This window comes from Pseudoliparis swirei, chromosome 12 (genome assembly GCF_029220125.1).
Source record: "Pseudoliparis swirei isolate HS2019 ecotype Mariana Trench chromosome 12, NWPU_hadal_v1, whole genome shotgun sequence".
Lineage (NCBI taxonomy): Eukaryota > Metazoa > Chordata > Actinopteri > Perciformes > Liparidae > Pseudoliparis > Pseudoliparis swirei.
Genome location: NC_079399.1, coordinates 14,923,029 through 14,933,536, shown reverse-complemented (window position 1 = coordinate 14,933,536; position 10,508 = coordinate 14,923,029). Strand labels below are relative to the sequence as shown.

Here is a 10,508-nt window from a genome sequence, read left to right as displayed (position 1 = left end):
GTCGCTTTGGATAAAAGCAGCAACTAAATGAAATATTATTTAATATAATCTAAAATACTTAAACGCACCGCTGCCAACCAACTTAAAACCCACCTGGACTCCAATCAACTGGATGAACCATTTCAATCCAGATTCAGGTCTCACAACATTACTGAAACCGCCCTAATCAAAGTCTCCAATGACCTCCTTCTCTCCTCTGAGGTCCACCACCCTCGACATCCTCATCCTACAGGACCTCAGTGGAGCCTTTGACACCACCGACCACTCCATCCTCCTCTCCCGTCTTGAGTCCTCCCTCCACCTTTCTGGCACAGCCCTCTCCTGGTTCAAGTCATACCTCTCCAACCGCCAACAGTTCATCATCATCAATATATCGGAGTCTGACACAGTCCCAGTCCCTCAAGGCGTCCCCCAAGGTTCAGTACTCGGCCCCCTCTTAATTCTCTCCTTGCTCCCCCATGGCAACATCACACACCACTCCGGTCTCCACTTTCACTGCTACGCCGACAACACACAGCTTCACATCTCCACCAAATCCATCCCACCCCCGACTCAACCATCGACTGCCTCACAGATATAAAGACCTGGACGCAAAACCAACTTCCTCAAACTCAACAGCGACAAATCTGAAATCGTCATCATCGGCCTCAAATAACGAAACGAGTTGCACCACAACTTCTCCCTCTGCATCGATGGCCCCTCTGGTCCTGCTTCCACACACGTCTGTAACCTTGGTGTGAACTTTGAAAGCCACGTCAAGCACATCACAAAAAACGCCTTCTTTCATCTTATAAACATCGCCCGCCTGTACGCCCCTCCCTTTCTTCTTCACCCCAGACCTTCAAAAGCTCCACTGGCTCCAGAGTCCAGTTCAAGATGCTCATCATCACCTCCCAAGCTCTTCATGACCCTGAACCCCTCAGACCTGTCTGACCTTTCTGACCTCCTACACCGACACAGTCCCACCCGCAACCTCAGATCTGCAGACACAAACCTCCTTACCCCCCTATTCTGTCCAAGCATTGGACCTGGGGGGGACAGGGCCTGCTCCATCGCGGCTCTCTCCCCTCACCTCAGACATTCTCCGTCACTCGCCACTTTCAAAACAGCTTTTAAAACCCATTTATGTAAATCTGTATTATTTTGTTGTTTTGATCCTCACGATTGACGTATTTTTGGTTTTGTCGTTGCTTCTATTGTTTGTCTTTTAATGCGCTATACAAATAAAAATGTATTATTATTATCATTATTATTAATTGGAGGCTTTCAAATGGCCCAACTGTGTGAATGAGAGTGAATGGGGGCGTATCTCTGCCCTGCAATAAACTGGCGACCTTTGCCCACTGTTGGCTGGGATCGGCTCAATAAAATCTATATTCTCAGTATAGACAATGTAGAAATGTTTAAATCATTGTGACCACCTGATCTGTTATGTGTGTGTAACTTTGTTTCCATCGCATTGTGTTTTAGGATCACAACTCACAAGCTGCTCCGACATGGAGGACTCCCTGGGCTACACACCGGGTCTCTCCTCCGATCACGATTTGTGGAAGAATCAAAGCTTCTTGTCGAACAAGACGGACGGCTCAGTTTTCAAACCAATGCTGTCGCCGGTGATGAATAATATCATCAACATGCTTTTGATAATCGGCCTTTTCATCACCATGGTTTCACTGGGATGCACAATGGAGGTGTCCAAGATCAAGGTGACTTTACTTCAGCTATTAATCTGAGTTTAAAGTGTATAAACAGACTTCACCACCATGTAGAGATGTCAGTCCTAAAACATCTGGTTCCCTCTTTGCAGCGCCACATAATGAAACCCAAAGGGCTGGCGATAGCAGTGCTGGCACAGTATGGTATCATGCCTCTAGTAGCATTTTCACTTGTTAAGGTTTGTATTTCTTTTCTTTTTTCTTTTTTAAGATTTGAAACACTTTATTTTACAATACAGGATTTGAGCGAGGCCTTCTGCTGTCTAAATGAGTGCTTGCTTATTAAACTGATTTAATCAATATAATTGTTGTTAAATATATTTGTTCTGATCTATTTTCTCACATTTGATGGCGGTTATGTGTGTATTCACCAAATCTAGTTGTGTATTTTGATTGTTTTAGTCGATTTCAATCATAATTTTGATCGTTCGTGAATCATTTGCCCAGCCCCTCGATGAAGATCGGCTCTCTTTGTTTTATTATGTTATACTGAGTATGTTTATGTTCGCTGGTTAAAGAAAAAAAATGTCACTATGGGCACTGCAAAATTGTGATGCACCGACGAATAAACCTAATGTATCTCGACACAAATAGTTACGTGTTTGCACAAATGTAAAAAAGGACTCAACCTCCAACCACAAAACCTTTACAAGTTAACAGTTTACACGTGGCATAGAACAAAAACCATCCCGGGGAACTCTTCAGGCTTCCTCCTTTAAATGGGCCCCGCTCTGCTGATTGGCCAGCTTGAATCATGAGCATGACCGGTCTGCATAGATGGCAACCAATCACCTGATGGGCTTATGAAGAGAAAACCAAGGGAAGGAGAAGACACACCCACAGGCAGCCCGACCAGTAACACCCACATGTACAGCACATCAAAAAGCATTCGCAAGAACAATTTCACACCCCTTTTATGACTGATTTCAAGGTTGTAGTCTTGAACGACCAGAGACAAGCCGTTGGTTGTCGTTTAATAGGTTTCTTCACGTAAACGTCTTAGGGAAACAAATTGTTGTAAATAATACATCTTTTAAATGGATCTCTCGTGATCAGAATAGGGCAGAGAGGAGAAGGAGGAATCTCTACAGTCGGGTTTCCAATAACTTGACTGACTTTTTTCCTTGGTGATCCTCGTGTGACCTGACCAGGGGGGTCATGAGCTCAACTATCTGAGAACAATTGGATGTAGGCACTACAACCTTGAAAGTCTCCCACCTATCCATATCCTCTGAGACATCACTAGTCCAGCGACGCATTTACAGGCCAAACATATTTGTTATTTGGGGCTTTAATGTTGAGGAAACATTGTTTCAGACATAAACATCTCTTTGACACAACAATCACAAATTCTGAATCAACATTGGATGATTATTACCATCATGACAAAACGATCTATGCACAAGATGCCAAGTGATGTAATAATAATTGTAGTTATTATAGACAATTAAGTCGTATTATATTAGATTCATCGGTTCGATATCATACATTTTTCTTACCCGCTGCACGAAAGCTTCTCTTGCATTGCTCTTTTCTTTTCCCCCCACATGTTTTATTTCCATAATCAACATCAGATCAGCAGAGGCATCAGTATGACACATTGTTATCAGTACACAGACACACAATCAGACACCGTATGAATTCATGGTATCGTTTCTCCAGTTGCTCCAGCAGACTGACATGAGGGCGGTGGTGGTTCTGATATGTGGCTGCTGTCCCGGAGGAACTCTCTCCAACATCCTGGCCCTGGCTGTGCAGGGAGACATGAACCTCAGGTACAAACTACCTGTCTGGGGGAACATCATTGTTCTGACCAATAAATATGTTCCAAGAATATAAACCGGGGTGCTGGTGGTGGCTTTAGCTCCGTGGGGGGGAGTGGTCGTCCTGCAACCGCAAGGTAGTCGGTTTAGTCCCCGCTCTAAAAGTATGCAGAATGTTCGACTTCACAATAATCGTTATTATATCACCGGTGTGGTAAGTATTGATGCATTAATATGAACGCATGTGGCAGCTGGTAGATGTTAAACACCAACAACAACAACCTTTGTCCATATGTGTGTGCCTCTGTGGTTTCATGGAGCTGCAACAGTTTACGCTGTTCCAGTCAGAGCACGTCCTGAGATTCAGTAACAACGGGCACGTTTCCTGTCAGAATTAGAGCTGAATGACCTGCAGGATATCCCTGTCTCATGGAGAACTGTGATGTTATCACAATTATTGGGGACGAGACTTGTTTAATTCCTTCTCTGATATCTGACTGTCAGGATAAAACAGCTTACAGCTGTTCTGACAGGACGGCTTGAGACATGCATGACTAAAACAACCTGGCTCAACAGAGTCCTGCAGACAATGATAAACAGGCTTTTTTGTTTCAACTAATCAGTCACAAATGCTAGCAAACCAATAAGAATCAACATATTGTTGTAGATTATTCCTTAACAATGTCCAGCAGAGTGTAGAGGGGACTGCCCCGTGTTGTTCAGCAGGAGGATGGACACATGACCACCAAGGGAAATGTAAAAAGTCAAAAGTAGGAGTAACTTTTACGACATTATTTTGCATTTAGGTGTATTTAAACAAAAAGGTTCTCCATAGTGGGAGAGGTTGGAACAGGTGTGGTCAGAGTGCTGAAGCAGGTACAGGCAAAATAATCAAAACTGGCTGAAACAAGTGTGTGACCGCTCGCTGGTCATATCGCTTCTTCAGCCTCGCCTGGGAAGAGGTCCGGGCATCTCTAGCCAAAGAGCAAGCTGGGGAGAGGAGATCTTTGAGCTTGTTGGCATACTCTGGAATACTTCTGACCGTCTTCTCTGGTATGACCAGTTGCTTTTTAAGAACCTTCAAAGGACCCCGAACTTCATGTCCAAAAAAAGCTCATAAACACATAAATGTCACGCATTAATAAATGAAGACAATGTGGACACATAAATAGAGACTTAAATAAATGAAGAAATACAGAAATGTAGGAATAGATTTATTTTATGATTTCATGTTTAGGTATAACTTATATTTATTTATTCCTGTATTTATTTATTTATACATTTATTTAAGCATTTATTTATTTATTCCTGTATTTATTTATTTAATTATACATATATTTAAGTATCTATTTATTTATTCCTGTATTTATTTATTTTTACATTTATTTAAGCATTTATTTATTTATTCCTGTATTTATTCATGCATTCATTTATTTATTTATACTCAAGACATTTTATGTCCTCCATACATAAGTAGTGGGACCCTGTCATCCCAACCCCTCTCTGATGCCTCTCTGATTCATGACAGTGTTTGCAGACTTCATGGTCCGGGACTAGAGACGTCACATCATGTCTGATCTTCGAAGTGCTTGAGCAAAAGCTCTGGATTTGAAATTGGTGCCTTGATTTGTTTTAACTACTTTTTGGCAGACCAAACAATGAAAATAATTTGAACAGCGCCTGAGTGATAACTGGAGCCGTGATCCTCCGCAGTGGGATGGCCTCTGGAAGCCACTAACATACTCGTTGGTAGAAACGGGTCCCCAGCTTTAGTCTTTGGCACAACCCAACACAACAACAATAATCCTTCAAATGGCTCAGCCATTACCGGAATATAGCAGAGGGGAGCGGGAGGAATAACTTGATTCTTCTTGACAGTAAGACAATGAGTAACAACATCAGATTTGAGTCCGGGCCAACGCTGGCCCCCCTCTTCTCTAAAATACGCTTTCTTCATTTCTTGATCACTGACCAGTCTACATTTCTCCCAGTCAGCACTGCTGAAAGACCATTTCTGTACTTCGGTCTCATTTTCTTCTAAACTACGCCCTATTTCAATCATTATTGGATCATGTTCACTTGTTCCTCTTGTTACCTCCAAGAAGTTCAAGTCCAGAGCAGACTCTGTGCCTCTTCTGATGTTACATCTGGTCCCAGTTCCATTATAAAGGCACACTAGGTTTTGTATCTCCATGAAATCTTCAATTACTTTGCATAATGTGATAAGGGAAAATGCACATTCATAAAAAGAAAATCTGTTAAATGCGCCAGTTAGCCAAGAGGATATGTTCCATCTGTAGCCCCGAGAGGCAGATGTCACCAAAAAATAACTAAAAACATAGATAAGATTTAATATCCAAGGTGTTCTACAATATTAAAGCTTTACAATGGCTGCACAAACAAGTGAGAGTGAGAATATTGATATACGTAGTATCATCGACTCTCAGACACAAGTACGAACTAGACATTTAACACAGAGGTTCACAATCACAAAGAAGGCAAAATAAAATGAGGGTGAACTGTGTTAAAATAGAAAAGCCTTAAAAAAACAAGATTATGCTGCATTGCTGCAAAAAATGAATGTCCAAACCTCTGTTTCTCTTTGCAGACTGATGCTCTGTATCCACAGCGAAGCGAGGGAGGGAGGTCATCCCTTTCTCCATTAAGTGTTCTTAGCAATCTCTTCATTCTGCTCATTTCTCGCCTGTGTCACTCGATTCTCACCCAAATATCTTTCCATACAGAAACTTTCTATAAGCAACGCTTTGTTCTTCTGTTCTTCAGTTTGGCATATTATCAACAAGCCTCCATCCCTCAGGACTCTCCAATCTTTTTTTTCAATTCCCTAGACAAGACCGACATACTCATCTTCCTTTTCCTCCGTCACCAGCTTTATTTCCTTCATCAGAACTGTTTTCCTCCAAACTTCTCTTCTTATTTAGACTCACATTAGTCCAGCCATCAGAATCCACATCATCATCCTCCTCATCCAATTTCTGACTTGCCACTCTAAACCACCTCATGCAAACCGCCAAATCCAAAATCCCAAATCCCCAAAAGTCGTCAGACGTGCCGTCAAATAAACTCAACCCGCTGGGTGAACTCTTCAGGCTTACTCCTTTTGAACTGGGTCCCACTCTGATGGGCCAGCTTGAATCCTGAGGAACCAGCATGACCTGCACAGGTGGCCTGGCCTGACCCCAACAAGCAGATACACTCGGGAAAGCCTCATAAGCGCCCCCTGGAGGCGTTAATGTGCATAACACCTCATATGATACAACATACTGTCAAGTCTGATGCAAAATTATGACAGAAAATGTAAATGATGACCTCTAATTGCATTGGGAGCAAACAGCTTATAGTTGCAAGCTTTTAAATAGATTTAAATAGACTCAAAAGACTCTTTGTCATGGTTTGTGGTAACACTGGTGTGCGTTCTGCACATGACCACAGACAATGTAACTACGAGTCGAGTGATTTTTAAGCTAAAGTTATTTTGCAGAACAAAATATTAAAATCTCACATGCTGTTTCCTTTCCAGGGTTTAGGACTCATTCCTGCAGCACTTTATAAAGCTCACCTGTACATTGGGTTTTTAGGGACTTTTCTTCTATGTTAGATTCAAATCTGAGGTTCAAAGTTGATTCGGTGATCTTATCAAAAGCTCCAGATCAGAGCGTTGGTGAGACTGTTTTCTCCAATCGTTGGTCGATGGGACATTTTGACCCGGACGGTGGGCCTAAATAAAAGGTCATGGGTCACCAAAATAATAAGGAATCCTCCTCTGGGGGCCAGTATTCATGCCACATGTCCTGACAGTCTCTCTGTTGCCACATAGTGCTGGACCAGTCTTGGGTTTAATGTCCGTGTGATCGTCCAGACATCTCGTAGCGGTCATTTTCCTGCCGTCCCCCTCCTCCAGACACAAAGACAGTTACCACCTCTGTGTGTTTTCCCCTGCAGCATTTTGATGACGGCCTGCTCCACCCTCATGGCTTTCGGCATGATGCCGCTGCTGCTCTCCATCTACTGCCGGGGCTTCAACCTGCAGAACACCATGCCCTTCCTCGAAATCACCATATCGCTGGTCATGATCCTCATTCCCTGCGGCATCGGCGTCGCCATCAACTACTACAAGCCGCAGTACGCCAAGATCGTCACCAGGGTTAGTGTGATGATAAGACTAGGCCACAGTTTCCACGAATCATTTATTGTTGTCATCTTTACCTTCGCATTGAAAATGCGGAAGGTTATGTTTTGATAGCCGTGTATTTATTTATTTGTATCCGTGTTACTCACATAACTCAAAAAGTATTAAACCGAATCGCATGAAATTTTTTGGGATGATTGGTTATCATCCGGGGACCATTTGATTCGATTTTGGGATCAATCGGGTCAAAGGTCAAGGTCAAGGTCATGAAAAGGTCAAACTCTTCTTGAATCGCATGGAATTTGGTGGGATGATTGGTTATTATCCGGGGACCATTTAATTAAATTTTGGGGTCAAAGGTCAAGGTCATGAAAAGGTCAAAATCTTCTTTTTACCATAGCACGGCCAATTTTTATCCAATTGGCATGCAACTAATAATCCAATGCCCAATCTTGTGATATGCGAAGGTATGCGCTCTACCGAGTGCCCGTTCTAGTTTATTCATGAAAGCCATGCGTGCATATGCTGATGTTCTCACTTATAGCAGTGTCATTTTAATACCTTTGGTCAGGTCACAAGCCCATTGGACGGTGTACCAAAGACATATATCTTAACAACAGCTCATAAATGTGTCATTTTATTTTCAATATTCAAGGCCCAGTCATTTCCTTAAACAGCTGTGGTATTTAGCATACAAATAAATAAACTCAGACGTAAACAGTGTATTTTTTGTGACTAGTTGAATTGGCAAATAAACGACAGCGCTCCAGTTCATGGTGATGAAGGAACGCGTGATCAGTATTTCAGGAGTTTCTGAAGTCCGTGAGCCAATGTTATAATATTAGAAACCAAACTAAAGGTGAATACGACCTCGTGTGTCTCCTGTCCTGCTCCTCCTCAGGTAGGCCTCAGTCTCATGCTCATCGTCGTGTTAGGGATAGTCGTCGTGTGTGCCGCTGGATCGGGAGTCTTCATCCTGACCGTGCTGTCCGCTCCCCTCATGATCTGCAGCGCCGTCATGCCCATCATCGGCTTCTCCTTCGGATACGTCCTCTCCTGGGTCGTCAGACTCGACCCCTCGTGAGTCACTCGGTCACAACGTGTTCATCTTAACCACGTCGGAGGAATAAAACATCTTCCTTTATGTATCTGTGATTTGTGTGAATCAGGGAGAGGAGGACCGTTGCTATGGAAACAGGCTGTCAGAACACGCAGCTGTGCGCCACCATTATGAAACTGGCCTTTCCCATGGAGCTGGTCGGCGCCCTGTTCCTGTTCCCCATGCTCTACGCCTTATTCCAGGTTACAGAGGGGGCGCTGCTCGCCGTGCTGTACAGCGCTTACCAACGATTCACACGCAGGGCGAAGGGTGAGGCGGCTGCTTTAGAACCACGTCGGATGTGTTTATGGTTTTGAACAGTTGCTCTGATAACTCAATCGTCACTTTGAGTTCTGAGAAACTTTCTTTTCAGACACCTTGGCACCAACGATGCCGTAGACTAAATGGATTGATACAAAAAAACACCCTTTGAATAGAAGTCATTCACCTCAGTGAGCGACACCACCGTATGAATGGTGGACAGAATACAGTTACACCACTTGAAGTAGAACAATTGTGAATAGAAGAGTAATACATTAAGTTAGAGAACTAAAGCTAATACATCTTTTTTATATAAATATAATGTATGATTACTAATAAGTTGTAACGGATGTACTGTCCTTAAACCACTTTATTAACCCTTGTGTTGCCTTCGGGTCAATTTGACCCGATTCAATGTTTCACCCTCCTGTCGCCTTCGGGTCAATATGACCCGATTCAATGTTTAACCCTCCTGTTACCTTTATATTTACTAACATATTTTACCCTTGAGGTCAATATGACCCCAGCTATTAAAATCTCCAGAAAATTATTAGAATTAATATTGTTTTCCAAGTTTAAGTGTGAGGTACTTTATGTTTGTTTGTTGACTCCCGAAAGAACACCGACATTAAACATTGAATCGGGTCAAAATGACCCGAAGGCAACACAAGGGTTAAGGGAATAAGGAATATATATATATACATACATATTTATATAAATATATATACATACATATAAATATGTATATTAATATACATATATCTGTATACATATACATACTTATAAACACTTTTCCAAAGGAAATATTTCTAATTTTAACATTGACTTATTGTTGCTAGACCAGCAGGGCTTACTCTCTAATGTTTGGGCAAACATTGCACATTAGTTTATATTTATCGTTTTGGTTCTCATTTTTTCATTTACACATTTGTTATTCACATTCCAATTCCTGAATATTCGTACTAACTCAAAGTGCATTGCCTTTTAATTAATATGCTATTGTATTACATCAGTGGCATTACAATACTAATTTATTGTAATTACTTCTGGACTAATACAGTATATTGCCCAACAAGTGGTTACTGTGACGGGGCTACTAACATCGTCTGAACACCAGAAATACATCAAAACAATGTAACTTTATGTAGTGCAGTTAGAGGACTTCTCAGAAACATCTCGTACAACTTAATTCAGGGTCCAGTATCTGACGAGTTATTGAGAATTATTTGATAAATTGGTAGACTAAGGAATTTTAGCTTTGGAGCCTGTTGTCCGAGCGTAAAGCTTCATTAAATAAAATAGTTTGCATTGATCCTCAACTTGTGTTTCCGGCCTCCAGACAAGTACCAGCCGGCGATCGCTGAGGAGCACGAGGCTGAAGACAAGAGCGTCTGACGAGGCTGAAGACGAGGCTGAAGACTAGCGTCTGACGAGGCTGAAGACGAGCGTCTGACGAGGCTTCTTCGTGTTGACCAAAGCACCTCCAGCAGGACATTGTGCCAAGTCCTTATTTAATGTTA

General features: G+C 42.2%; 1 protein-coding gene across 1 annotated transcript; it reads left to right on the top strand.

Moving 5' to 3' along the window:
- Positions 1-178: 178 nt before the first annotated feature.
- slc10a1 (solute carrier family 10 member 1) lies at positions 179-10,383 on the top strand. The gene is made up of 8 exons (XM_056428924.1): positions 179-416; positions 1,471-1,706; positions 1,808-1,894; positions 3,378-3,490; positions 7,442-7,643; positions 8,530-8,708; positions 8,798-8,997; positions 10,328-10,383. The coding sequence occupies exons 1-8, from the start codon at positions 179-181 to the stop codon at positions 10,381-10,383; spliced, it is 1,311 nt and encodes a 436-aa protein (XP_056284899.1).
- Positions 10,384-10,508: the final 125 nt, after the last annotated feature.

Bases quoted from the DNA above. Each gene is read 5' to 3' on its own strand.
- slc10a1 (XM_056428924.1), top strand. From the start codon at position 179: ATGACCTCCTTCTCTCCTCTGAGGTCCACCACCCTCGACATCCTCATC. The intron at 7,644-8,529 runs GTTAGTGTGATG...GCTCCTCCTCAG, and splicing joins ACGCCAAGATCGTCACCAGG to GTAGGCCTCAGTCTCATGCT. The intron at 8,709-8,797 runs GTGAGTCACTCG...TGTGTGAATCAG, and splicing joins GTCGTCAGACTCGACCCCTC to GGAGAGGAGGACCGTTGCTA.